At 40.4% G+C, this 14,095-nt stretch overlaps 1 protein-coding gene across 1 annotated transcript; it reads left to right on the forward strand.

Moving 5' to 3' along the window:
* The first annotated feature begins 130 nt into the window (after window positions 1-130).
* actr2b (actin related protein 2b) lies at window positions 131-13,705 on the forward strand. The gene is made up of 9 exons (XM_085427369.1): window positions 131-263; window positions 2,389-2,499; window positions 4,145-4,360; window positions 4,582-4,654; window positions 5,311-5,447; window positions 5,832-5,981; window positions 7,898-8,043; window positions 8,511-8,643; window positions 12,053-13,705. Exons 1-9 carry the CDS (start codon window positions 216-218, stop codon window positions 12,221-12,223), a joined length of 1,185 nt encoding a protein of 394 aa, XP_085283495.1. The 5' UTR covers window positions 131-215; the 3' UTR covers window positions 12,224-13,705.
* The last annotated feature ends 390 nt before the right edge of the window (window positions 13,706-14,095 follow it).

Below are 14,095 nucleotides of genomic sequence, written 5' to 3' on the forward strand. Positions count from 1 at the left end.
TGATATGAAATTAAAAAAAATAAAATAAAAGTTGAAATAAATAAATAAAACGGGTTTTATGGGACGAATTCAAAGATGAAGAAGAGAATGTATGTCATTTGAACACACCGGATGAGCACCCTTCCCTTCCTCCTTTCGGCCGGGTTGGTGTGTCTTCCTTCCGGCTTTGCCGAAGAAAGTTGAGGGAGGTTCAGCAGCAACTGGGCTTTTACATAATGGACAGCCAGGGAAGGAAAGTGGTGGTCTGCGACAATGGGACCGGGGTAAGCTTACCGTTTTAGCTCGGCGTGTTACCAGCTCGAGTCTTGCTCTAAAAGGAGCCGTTATGTCGACTGATTTGCTGAAACAGGAAGTGGGTCTGTCACCGTCCAAGCTAGCTAGCGTTAACTGGGTGTGTAGCTAGCCAGTTAGCCTGCTAATTTTCATTCATCCAGTCCTGATGCGGAAACGGCCCGCGGACTGGATGGAAATGCACGGATAAAATTTAATTAAAATCTCTAGTTGTATTGCTCCCTCCTGCATAACTCCCTTAATTAATAGTTAACGTCCTAGGTGCAACCACCGGTTAGTAAGCTAACCGAGCTAGCCTTTCTAGTTAGCTTTTAACAGCTGGCTGTCTGGTTTCTGCTGTCTGGCAGCTACGTCAGTCATTTCAGCGATTTGTTCGGCAAACCACACGGAATTTGCAGATTCATTCTTTCCATGCTGTAGTCGGGGTTTGCTTTCCAAGGACCGGAGCTACATGTTTTTTCACTCAGTGTCGGCTAGGTGTAATGCTAGCTAGGCCGTGTCAGGTGAATTGAGGAACCACCTTTACGTTTTCTCATTCCGCAGCTTACACTAACTTCGCTCATTAAAAATTTAACCCAAGCATCCATTAGTAAGGAGTCCGGAAAGACCTCAGCAGGTGTATTTCTGCACGTATCTTTGGATCTGCACGTCGGCTGTGTGTTTACATGTACTTATTGATTAAAATTGGGGGCTAAACACTCGGAAGTTATGGGTGTGTAAAATGAAACATTGCGAAAGAGCCCCCACCACAAAGGAAAGTAACCACCATCCAAAAAGCTGCTCATATTTGCACTACATCAGATACATTTTTGTGGTCTTTTCGTCCCCAATAGTAATTATCAACATGAATGATATACTGCTGTATTTCCTTATAGCTGTACTCGCTCTTAATAAAATACTCAGCTTGTGCGCCATCAAGCATTTAATATAAACTTTACTGAGCTTTGTTTATGCTTCTAAATTGCTTCTTGCACACACACAGGTAGCACTGTTTCTTTTGGGGTGTGCAGGCTTCCTTGTCTAAACGTCAGCAGTCAAAGAGGATGTTGGCTCAGCATGTTACTGACTAATAAGGCTCTTTTGAGTTGTGAGTCTTTCAAGAGCTTTCTGTGAAACAGAGGGAAAAAACAGCCCTGTGTCAGAGTTGAACTGAGAAGTCAAGAGGAAGTGAGACGAGTCTGAACCACAGCCGTATATGTCACGAGCAGATTTGTTAAGAGCGTTGTTGCATGCTTTTTCACAGTCCAATGCAAATGCGTTTTCTTTTCTTTTCTTTTTCCCATGCAGAAAAAAGTTTAGACTGTTTATTGTTTAGTTTACTCTTGATAGTCTTTCAATGAATTTTACCATAACGGTTTCCAAATTGCATGTTTGCAGTCTGCATCCCTTGTTACTTGGTTACATTTTGTGCTGTGTATTGATGCAAAAAATGTTTTTATACTTGGTTCAAAGCAAATTAAACTGGTGCAAAAAAGGGTGTGTAGAATCAGAAAACAGCCAAATATTTTAATTAGAGCTAAAACAACTTCCTGTAACGGTATTTGTGGCTGATATTTTAGAGGTAATCGTACACCAGTGCACCCCTGATGCTATCTTTTCCTGGTCTTTGGTTATCTGAGCTCGTGCAACTATTCTAGCTGAGCGCAAAGAACAGCAAATTGTCTATATCTCCATTTGGTGTAAATGATAGTCTTTGTAGCTCTCACAAAATTGATTTTTACAAATGGTTCTAATAATATTTTATTTGTTGGTAATAACACAGAGGGGTTTTCATTGTATAAATGTGAAAATCACAGATGCAGAATATTAATGTTAAATATCTTTGTTTGTTTTTTGCATTAAAAAGGAAATTAGTTTTAGTTAAATTAGTTTTTTTTTTTTAGTTAATTAATGCAGGAACTGACCACATTTAGACATGCAGTACATGAAACGTGCATCGTCATCAAACATGCTCATTCTGAATGGTAATTGGGGTCTTTGTTATCAATAGGATGATAGTAATGTTTTCAAGCTCTGTTCTAGAATTGATCTTATCAGTATTTTCTAATCACTTCCTCTGTGCTCTGGTTTTCTTTCCTTTTTGTCTCTCTATTGTAGTTTGTCAAGTGCGGCTATGCAGGCTCCAACTTCCCAGAGCACATCTTCCCTGCACTTGTTGGGAGACCCATCATTCGCTCTACAGCCAAAGTGGGAAACATTGAGATCAAGGTACAGACTGTTCCTGCTTATGCATTTTTTCCCCCTCAAGGAAATGGGTCATCGGACAAAAATATAAGTTGAAAACAGGAGAGAAAAAAAATCAAGATGTGAAATATACATTACAGAATAAAGTCAGTCTCTTATATAAGCACAGTGTCAAAGTAATAGACAGTCAAGATAGACTGTTGTAAGAGTTGGCACCCTAATGAATCTCTGAAAAATGCTTTGAACACCAGCCCACATCAAAACTAGCAGGTCCTTTTATTTTAGCAGGCAAGACAGCAGCGGTGTAAATGTCTTGACAGCTTCACATTATTTTGGCATGGTGCCTATCTCTACCTTTCTCCTTGTCCTTTCCACTTTTGTTTGTTCATTTTTTTTATATATATCTGCCTCCTCTTCCTCCATGTTTTGTTCCTCTCCTGGTGAAGTAGAATGTCCAGAAAATGGTAAGTTTAGGTTGGTGTGTGCTTCTGATTCTTGCTTGCTATAGAGAGCTGAGTCATATAATGAAATTAAAAATTAAGCCTCTTGTTTGATTGAGTTTTTCTTTTGTTTTGTCCAGTGTGTTTCATGAATTTATTTTTTCATCACTCATTCTGATCCCATTTTTGTACATCCTCATTACCTTTTGATTTTGGGTCCTAAGCTGGGTATTGCTGGCTGGTAAGGCCAATCCACAGCAGTTTTTTTTTTTTCTCCAGGCTGAGAGTGTTAGCAGAAATAGCTGCAGTGAATCATAGGCCGGCTGTTATCGATGGAGTGCTAAAAGAGATTTTGGACCGGTTCCACTGTCAAAGTCTCTGATCTCCTGCTGCATCCTGACAGCTACCCTCCCACCAATCCTGAAGCACTTTTCAGTTGAAAACAACTTAAAATGTCACCCAGAGCAATGTGTGCCAAAGATCAGATTTTTCTGTATCTGTATGTATCATATGTATCTATTTTCCCAGCCATTTTGAAGCAGTCAGCATATTTTAATTGATTAATGTCCAATATGAAAAATAATTATTCTTTATTCTAAGTATAGAGGAAGTGCCCATACTTGAGGATGCATGGCAGACAGCTGTGGTGGAGATGGAAACACATCTGTTTTTCTTTCCTTTTTTCCCCCCTTCTTTCTTTCTTTTTTCTTTAATGACACCACATGGAGGCGATGCCTGTGACTGGTACTCATTAATGCCAAAGAGCACAGGATGAACCCATAAAATGGCTGCCTTCAGTAGGCTTTTGATGTCTCCAAGTGGAACGTGAGATGCTTGACTGTGTGGCTAACACTGAGCTCTAACCCAACAGTTGTTTACATTTTGCCGGGGTGCCTTGCATGCAGATAGTTGAATGTGGCTTAAACGAGTGGTGTACTGTAGCTAAAGGAAAGTGTTTCCAGGTGTATATGCATGGAAAATGATGCCTTGTTGTGCATGGTGGGTAATTGCGTTTTAAGTCAAAGTGCTACATGAATGCTTTTGTTGTCACATGACAGAAGTTTTCAGGTGGCAAGTAGGCAAATGAGATGACTGAGTTTAATTTCCAGACCGAGGCTATATACTCATCCTTTTGCTCAGTGACTCTGATTGTTCCACAGTGGGCTCCACAATCCTGAGGGCTCTGCTGCACTATTTTTAAATATTTATCTCTGTTAAATTTCCTGCAGGACCTGATGGTGGGGGATGAGGCTAGTGAGCTGCGCTCCATGCTCGAGGTCAATTATCCAATGGAGAACGGCATTGTCAGGAACTGGGATGACATGAAGCACTTGTGGGACTACACCTTTGGCCCAGAGAAGCTCAACATCGACTCCCGCAACTGCAAGATTCTGCTGACCGAGCCCCCCATGAACCCCACTAAGAACCGTGAGAAAATCATCGAGGTAACATTAAAATTGTCATTATCAGAGGCAGCATCTTGCAGTCTTTCGGGGGGAAATTGATTTTTAAAGCATAGCAGAAGTTGCAGTTTGGTTAATCCTCCGTGAAATGACTTCATTGTGTGCTACTTCTGCATTACGCTACAGAAATAATTTTGCACCCACGTTGCCTGCTGTAGTGTGTCAAGTTTCTCAACAGTTGTACTTCCTGTCCTCTACCACAGGTGATGTTTGAGACCTACCAGTTTGCAGGAGTCTACATTGCTATTCAGGCTGTGCTGACACTGTATGCCCAAGGTAGAGGCCTTTACATACATGTTTAGTCAAAACGGACACTAACCTTTTTCTGTTGCATAACACAGCTTTCATGTCACAGACATTTTAGACTTGTTCTTCTGCTTCCTTAAACTGCCTCATCTAGAAATTAATTTTAGCCCTAAAGTGCAATTATAGGCCCTTCAAGCGGACAGTTATAAAACGTATTGTACTATTTTCTTGATTACTATTTACGTCATTAAACTTAGAAACAAGACCGCTGTTAAAGTTAGTTGTGGAAGTTTTTGTGTAGCAGTATTTAGCTACCACACAAACACTTCTTGGTCAAAATGTTTGTTCTTACAGACTAACACAATCATATTTGTGCCAAAACATTTATCAGTACTTCTGACATCAGCTGATATGTTGTGCAAACACAGCTTTGCGTGAGGTCTGTCTAGTATTCTACTATTTTTATCAGATTTTTTTTTTTTTAAATAAGCAATTACCTACTTATAACTGCTCAGTAGCAGTTATAAGTAGGTAACTGTTACATTAGCTGTGTTATTGCAGCAGTTTTTGTGTGTGTGTGTTTACCCAGCCAGCAGTAATCAGCAGCTGCAAGCACACTCTGGATAAAATTCTCCTTGCTTGATAGAATTGCAGGTTATTAACTGTAGAGTGTGTTTGTGTTTCAGGCCTTCTCACTGGTGTGGTGGTGGACTCAGGTGATGGTGTCACGCACATTTGTCCTGTGTATGAGGGCTTCAGTCTGCCCCACCTGACAAGACGTCTGGACATCGCAGGCAGGGACATCACCCGCTACCTCATCAAGGTATCCAGTTTGAATAATGTCATCAAAGTGTTTCTACGTGAGGTGGAGATTTGGCAAAATATTCTTAGATTAATCTTTAAATAGCAGGTTCTGTGAGAACTCCATTCTAACATCCGACTTCCAAAATGTGCTGCTGAATGCACAAGTTTGAATATGTTTTGCAGCGTATAAAAATATGTCACAGTTTAGTCTTTTTTGTGTGTGAAGTCTTGCATATGTCATCAGATTCTTTGTTTGCAACTTAATGGGAAGATCTTAATTTAGAAAAGCTCCTCCAGTGCAACTTGATATATTAGGAGATTACATTAAGTGAGCCAAAGAGTCTCATTTTATTCTGCTTTTCCTTCCCTATTCCCTGACCTCTTTCTCATTCTCCATGTGCAGTTGTTACTGTTGAGGGGTTATGCCTTCAACCACTCTGCAGACTTTGAGACGGTGCGCATGATGAAGGAGAAGCTGTGTTATGTAGGCTACAACATCGAACAGGAGCAGAAGTTGGCGCTCGAGACCACCGTGCTGGTGGAATCATACACGGTAGACACTCGCATGTTTATTCTTAACAGTAATAAGTCACTGACAAATGCAGTTACATTTGGTGTGACATTGTGAGAGAACTGATCCACATGTTTGATGTTAATCCCAAGCTGGTCGGTACAGTTGCCTTATGAACGCCAATAAAAGATTTTAGGGTGTGCCGTTTTGGAAAGTGTTATCAAAACACTGCAGCTTGCATAAAAAGGGCGTTAAAAATGATTGGTGCCCTCACATGGGCATTGTGTGCATTAGTCACTCAAGAAGCCGAGCTTTATATAACAAAAATGCAGTAAAATAACAATAACAAAAATCTACATACATTAATAGTCATTAACTCAAGTATACGAGTCAGCAGCTCTGTGCATTGAATCTTTTTAAATTTTTATTCCAATTTTGGCTCTCAGTGAGTCATATCACTTTCATTTATCCAGCAAATTTAAACAACAAGACTTCGACTCCACTCCCAAAAACACACAACCCGTGAAAACAAACACTAAAATTACAAATTGCAATGATGATAATAAACAAATGAATAAAATCTGGTTCTGTTTTGTAGTGGTTAACACATTTGTCTAACGCACAAAAGGTCTCCAGTTCAAGACTCAGAAGAGGCAAAAATTGCTGGGAGGGTGTCCGGGGTAAAAGTCTGTGCCAAATCAAATATGCAGATATATCCTGTCATGACACCTTGTGAATAAGGGAGCAGTCAAAAGAAGCTTTAAATAAAAACTAAAAATTTGTAATTTTTTCTTTTTCATCAAAAAACAAGTTTAAATCCATAATTTTTCCAAACCTTGAGTATTATATTTATTAAATAATTGTCACGGTAACCAAGCAGCCCTACCCATCACAGGTACCAATGTGCAAAAACCGATTGAAATTCTGAAATGTATATTTTTGGCATATTAAACATCTATTTTATTTAGGTTGAATGTTTTTACAAGTCAGCAAATTTCCAGCCCTGAGGGGTTGCACGTTTTTTTTGTTTTGTTTGTTTTGTTTCCTTTTTTCCTTTAAAATGAGTTCTTTTTACGCACTCCACATGTGCACAAGTTTCATATTTCTGCCTAAAATAGCACCGGTGCAGACAGAATCCCTCCCAAAGGATTTGTTATTCAAAAGTGGCAGTATTTTGAAATAATCAAAACTAATGGGGTAACTAAATCTGTTTCAGCACTGAGCTAAGTAGACTACCACATGCCCACTGTTGGTGCAGTTGGCAGCTTTGGTACAGGACCATGCTACTGACTAACAGTTTTCTCTGAGACTCAGACATATGGGGGTGCAGTGCTCCTCCGTCAGGCTTGCTTTTCTTTCCGAGGTCCATTTCCCTGCAGAGAGAACCACAGAATCCAAACGTTAGTCCTGGTGTCTGTGTTACTGCACGCCTTTCCGAGCACATGTTGTGTCTCAGTGCGCTCTGACCATGTGTGTTTGGGTTAGTGTAGGCGACTGTGTGCGTGTAGGTGAATAGGTGCGTGAACATGTATGTGTAAGTATGGTTTTGTGTGCCGAAACAAGGAGGGCAATGTACCTGTGGCCGAAAGGTCCTGAATTGCGCGTTACATCATTTCCTGTGCAGCCACTTTGCGGCAGTGGCTAGGCTCTGTTTCCTCCCACTGCCCTTGGCTGAATGAAGCCTTTTTATAGTCACATGCATTCACTATAGTCAGTATGAGGCCAGCACTCTCCGTGCTCTAACTTGCTGTACAGTGTCACCAGTCTGGTAGGATTTTCTTTTCTTTTGAGAAGTTAAACCTTCCTTTCAGTTTAAATCATGATTCTCACTGTAGAGTTTCACACCCTTGGGCACTCTTGTACATTAAATCTTACCTCTTCATTAGTGTCATGTTTTGTTTTTTTTTTCTCCCCCTCTTTGCTTTTTTTTTTTTTCTCATCCTCCCACACAACTCCAGCTGCCAGATGGCCGTGTGATCAAGGTGGGAGGAGAGCGGTTTGAGGCCCCTGAGGCTCTGTTCCAGCCCCACCTCATCAACGTGGAGGGCGTTGGAGTGGCCGAGCTACTCTTCAACACCATCCAAGCAGCTGACATAGACACCAGGTGAGGCCAACAAAAGGGCACATGTATACTCCACTATCAATAAAAAGCTTTCCTGAGGGTGACTCAGTGTTTCCACAGCATTAGGAAGTTTCAGCAGAGGCAGACGTTTTGGCAAGCAATAGATAGATGGATGTCAAATGGCAATGTCAGCTGATCACAGCTTTCGCTTAAGCAATGGAGGCTTTTAGACTTAAAACTAAATATTTTGTGAAGTCTAGAGTTCAGTATGGAAAGTTTGAAAATTGATCATGAGTCTTTAAAAGAATGGAACAAGGGGAAAAAATGTAAACACTTGCAAGTCAACTAAGTATGACTGATCCTTTGCTGCTTAAGTTCAATAATTTATTTTTACTCTCTTGAAGTCACTGAAGATCTGTTTGGAAAGTACATTTTCCAGCATTTGCTGACTTAAAATGAGAAAATGTGCCTTTTCCTGCTTTCACCCTTTTCTGTCTTCCTGTCATCAGGCCTGAGTTCTACAAACACATCGTTCTCTCAGGCGGATCTACCATGTACCCCGGCCTGCCATCTCGGCTGGAGAGGGAGCTCAAGCAGCTGTACCTGGAGCGTGTGCTCAAGGGAGATGTGGACAAGCTTTCGGTGAGAAACCAGCCCTCTCCTATAAAGTGACATGTAGTACTGACTGTGAGCAAAAACTGCTCAAATATGATTCACAGTATGATTGTCACTTTGAAAAACTGGGACATTGATTTTAGCTCATTAGATCTATCCAGTGTGATTTTTAAAGAGTGCTCTAGTTATAGAAAGGAACATAGAAGTCTGCATCTGGCCTCTGGTTTGAAGTAAAACATTTCCCCTGATTCTCACATTTTGTTAAAGATCTTCAGTACGGCTTTTCCCACATGTTAGAGAGCATTGAAGTGCCAGAATGAAGCACAGGGAACATGTTTCTCAAGGATGTAAATGACATCTCGCTGTGTTTTCACACACCTTGAACTTAAACCGCATGCAGCTATCATGTCTGAACCTTGCCCGTTTCAAGCACAAGACTGGCTTTATGAATTTTTTAGTGCAGTGTAGACAAACTACCACAAGGTAGTGCCAGAGGCCAGACACTCCTTTAATTTAAACAAGCGTGCAGTTAACTTCATAGTGACAAATATTTGTTTTGGTAAAATATTTCTACCTTTTCATGTCGGTATCCCAAAGACACAGATGATTTTAAACAGAAGTATTTTATAAACAAAGCTCAGCAGATGACTCATAGGTTTAAAGAACACATCATTATGTGCTTTACTTTTCTGCCTGCAACTGCAATCGACCCCAATTTTCCCAGATTGTCTCTTTTTTTTTTTTTTTTTTTTTTTTTTTTTTTTTGGAATTGAAGTCTGCAAAGTTAGTGTGGGAATCCAATGATAGGTTTTTTTTCCCTTTATGAAAACTCTTCAGAACTAAAAAGATGCTGATGAGTTTTTGCTAGAAAGAAACTGCTTTGTTGAATGTCAGTTTTAACTCTAGCGTTAACTAAACCACAGTCAGTCTTGCTAGCACTTGTTTTCCTGCTAGAATATGGCAAATACACCACCTCCTTGTGTAGCTTGCACCTTTACAAGTTTGTTAGTACGTTTAGACAGCCAGTCACGTGAGCAACAAACAGAAGCAGCATCCTTTGCCCTGTTTGGTGAAAATATGAGTGTTTAAACATGCCACACAGAAGTAGATTGTGCTGAAGGAGATGTTTGTGTTATCATTTTTCTGTGCTGAAAACACAAATTGGACTGCCTGTGAATCTGACCACAGCTGTCATGAGGTCGCTTTAAAGCAGCATTGGTCTGTGTTTTTGATTATCAATTGATCAGATGACTCTGTAATTTGCAAGGTCTCAGTTGTCGTGATAAAACCACAGAGTTATCAGCTCACGCTGTGATTCCTGCTGGGTCTTAAAGCAGCATTTTACTGCCTGTCACCTGATTGTTTTGGTCTTATGATAGAAAGTTTATTCTTTTCGCGTCTGTCTCTGAGCTCTCAGTCGCATCGATTCCATGCAGGCAGCTTTCTTCCTATATTTCCCTCAGGAGCTGGAAAACTCCTGAGACAAATGCAGATTCTCACACAATCGTGATCATAACAGGATCCATTTTATTAGACTAAAAGCTTAGCATTTGTTGGTCGGACCAGTCAGCTTCTTGTGGCAGCTGTGTGTTTTAGCTGCAGTAAAAGTCTACGTGTTGTAGTGGTGTACAGTCTCCAGGTTATTCTTTGTTTGTGCTCTCTCTGTAGCCATGTAGCCTTGTTTTGAATTCTTTAATCCATATACCAAATAAGAAATGTAAAAACACGAACAAGGTAGTAAAATGTTTCTATAATTAATAATGGTGTTGTTTAATGTCTTTCTACAGTTTCACACTAACATTTCCATGACAACAGTGACCTCCTTCAGTCATAGATGTTGCCGTTTCAGTTATTCACTACTTCTTTATTTTTGTTAAAACAAGGTTGATATGTTGTAGATTTGTGGTTGGTGCAGGAGTAGAAACCATCATTTCACAGTGTAGCTCATAGTAAATCTACTTTAGATGATTATAACATTATGGCTCATAATCAAATCCCTATGGAGAATATAAATGGGATTTTCAGTTCCTGAACCTCACTGTCGTGTTCTGTTAATACCCACATTAGCCTGTGATAGACAGAGGCCTCATCCAGTCACCTGTCAAGAGCCTTTAAATGAAGAGCCTCCCAGTTACAGGCACTGTAAATTTGACTGGTCACATACTGGCTCCAAATGTTTCCTAATGTCTCATAGGTCATAACAGTTTTTGCTCATTTAAAAAAAAAAAAATCGACCTCAGTTATTAATCACATGTATGTATGTGATGGACTACAGAGGTGCCCTGCAAGCTAGCGCTTCAAATTCACGTTACTGTTATTTGTTAACAGTAAACTTGCGAGTGAACACGGGTTGATTTTCCAATTTTCAATTTATTCTTGTGGTTTTTTGCAAGCGGAAGCTCCTCGGAAGGTTTAAACACACTTAAATGTGTTTTATATTTTAAATGTCACAAAAAAAACATGTTAGTTACACCTGGCTAAACCAAGCTGTCCAATCCTACTATGGCGCAGTTCTCAAGTTTGCTGTTGGTTTAGACTGTAAAAAATTGAATTCAGCATGTTTTCGATAGAAGCTCCTTCAAACATTTGGTGTTTGTTTTGTTTTTGTTTTGTTTTTTTTAATTTATTTGAAAAAATCCCGCTAGGTCTTGAGGAAAGTCTTGGCCTGTTTAACACTTTTCTGGCCGAGGTGCATGTGAGAGTGCAGTTATCCACCACCATGCTGGTCATGTATTAGCTGGTCCTTATCCTGCCAGTTGTCCAGTACAGAGGCCCTGTCAGATATCAGATCACGCCAGTGTGCAAAAAGCTCAACTAATATTTAAGTGCATTTAATGCTAGCAAGAGGACATCGTGTGTCCTGCCTCCTGTAGTCTCTAACTTAAGCAGCTCCTGTTGTCTGAACCACATGAAATATTTTCAGTAGCTCAACTCCAGTTCTTTCTCAATGTTAAAAAGTGGACAACTGTGGAAATCAGCAAAAAATGCTTGTATTTCTTTTCTTTTCTTTTCTTTTCGTTCTTTCTTTTTTTTTTTTTTTTTTTTTTTTTGCTTGCTTGCCTTGCCGGCTGTCTGGAGGCGGTGTATGTGTATAAACTTAACATGAGGCTGCTTCGACAGCGGACTGTGGTTAAACTATTTTTATTAAGAGAGCTCACGCCATCTGAAGCCAAGGAGCTCATTGTGTCAAGAGTTGGGTAGCCATGAATTCATAGGAAGAACTGATAGTTAAGTAAAAAGTATTATCATAATTATACCTAATTATCTTAATTATCTTCTGATCTTAAGCTTGTATCAAGTTAGTTTCTATCTGATTTAGACCACTCGAATTTTGATATAAATCTCCTTGACATTGATTAGAAAAACATGTAGACTTTTGGGAACTTTGAGCAGTATTGGCAACTCATCATTCTCCTCTGTGTTTCTTTTCCTGTAGAAATTTAAGATCCGGATTGAGGATCCTCCCAGGCGAAAGCACATGGTGTTCCTGGGTGGAGCCGTGCTGGCCGACATCATGAAGGACAAGGACAACTTCTGGCTGACCCGGGAGGAGTACCAGGAGAAAGGAGTCCGTGTGCTGGAAAAACTTGGAGTGACCGTCAGATAAAGCACTGGACGGACAGAACACCCACACGACACACACACACACACACACACACATGAATATACACACAAACACACACATACACGACATGCACACACATTTCCACCCCTTGCCCACATCGCAGAGTATATATCTATTTATCCCTGTTCCTCTCTGTTTCGGCCGTTGATTCCCTTCAAACACCGCAGGGAATCCAGCCATCACCTTCCCGCTCTCTCCTCTCTCTCTCCACTCTGCCTCTCTGCCTCTCTCTCTTCTCTCCTGGTTTGGGATTGGTTCACACTTTTCCTCGCAAGCCCCAAGAAACCAATTCCATCTTTGCAGATTTCCACTGATTCTTGCTGAGTGCTGGTGGGAGAAGGTTAAGAGCTGTCAATGCAGCATATTTACCTGCAGATTAGGCTTGTTGTGAATTAACACTTGTCGGGTAAACCGACCAGCCTCAGCAGAAAGCTTAGTTTCCTCCCTTGTTAAACCTGTAGAGGAGATAAAATGATGCAAAGTTTCTAAGCAACTCGTAAGCGTCTGTAACGTCACAATCAGGGTCCACCACAAACAGCCACGGGCCGCTTTGAGCATCTTTTCCGGGTGAGCAAGAACTGATCACATTTTTATGTCGGTTTTTATAAATGATATCATGACTTTTCTTTTCTGGGAGAGGGATTACTTTGTTTTTGCTTTTTTTCCTTTTTTGTTGGATGTATGAGTTTGATTTCCATCTTTAAATTTGACTCTTTTCTTTTTCATTGACTTTTGTTGCTGTGCACTGCTACCATTGTAAATGGAGTGTATTGTAGTAACAGAAGGTCCTCCATGTGTTTTGTTTTCTTATTTTATGAAGAATTAATGGTTGATTTATAAAGGGACAAATACACAAACTAAAAGCCCCTGAGCTTGACATCGAGTGTGTGACGGTACTTTAGGGGTTCGTTGGTGGTGACACAGTGATGGGGTGTGGGGAGGGTTAGTATTTTTTTTTTTTCCTCGTCAGACAGCTTGGCCTCTGCCTCCTCTCTGGTTATAAATCAGAAGTTGAACGAATGGGTGTGAGCAGTTATAGCAATATTTCAAACTGTATCGACGCTATAGTACCTCACTCATCGTGTTCCTCCAGATCCACCAAAGCACGGAGGCAGTGGCAGGTTTTAGGATGAGATCTGTTTAAATTTGGACACCTGGAGCATCGCAAAGCTGGGAAATTAAAACAGTATATTATACGGCTTATTTAAGTTCTCCAGACTTTCATTCCCAACGGTCGACTTAATGATTACTGGAGGCACTTCTATTTTGATTACGATAAATGTGTATATTTTTTTTCTCCTCTTTCCATGAACGTCTATCCAGTGCCAAGTGCAGTTAATGTTAACTGGATCTCATGTTTTAATGTCTTTCTTTTTGTCACAGTTTTTTGTTTTTACTTTCCTGTGTTGTTCATAGCATAACTGCCTAACGCTGATTTAAATAAAGAAAAGTGATTTATAAGGATGTTTGTGTGACAGGTTCCTTCTTTTTTTCGTTTTTTGGCACATGAAGCTTCTGTTTCACAAATTTATGGCTCGGAATAAGAAATCCTGACCATTGATTTGTAAATATTTATCTTTTGAAGTCTATATTTGCGAGTAGGGGGCAGATTAAATGGGTTGATTAAGTACAATGACAGGAGAAGGGTGTAGGTGGCCGAGGCTCATCCACAGAAGAGGACGAGACCTCTGCTCACAGACCCGAAGGAGGAAGAGGAAATGGAACAGCGGCAGAGGACTGGCGCCACCAGAGGAAGAGGCTCTCTTTCCGTGCCTGAAATAAAGATCGCACCCAGACTCTTCCGGCCTTGTTCCATTTTAATCCCTCGACTCTTGCCACTTCCCTCTTAACCCT

Source organism: Rhamphochromis longiceps, linkage group LG13, assembly GCF_057381845.1.
Source record: "Rhamphochromis longiceps isolate RC_006_pf linkage group LG13, R_longiceps_female_GT1.1, whole genome shotgun sequence".
NCBI classification, from domain to species: domain Eukaryota; kingdom Metazoa; phylum Chordata; class Actinopteri; order Cichliformes; family Cichlidae; genus Rhamphochromis; species Rhamphochromis longiceps.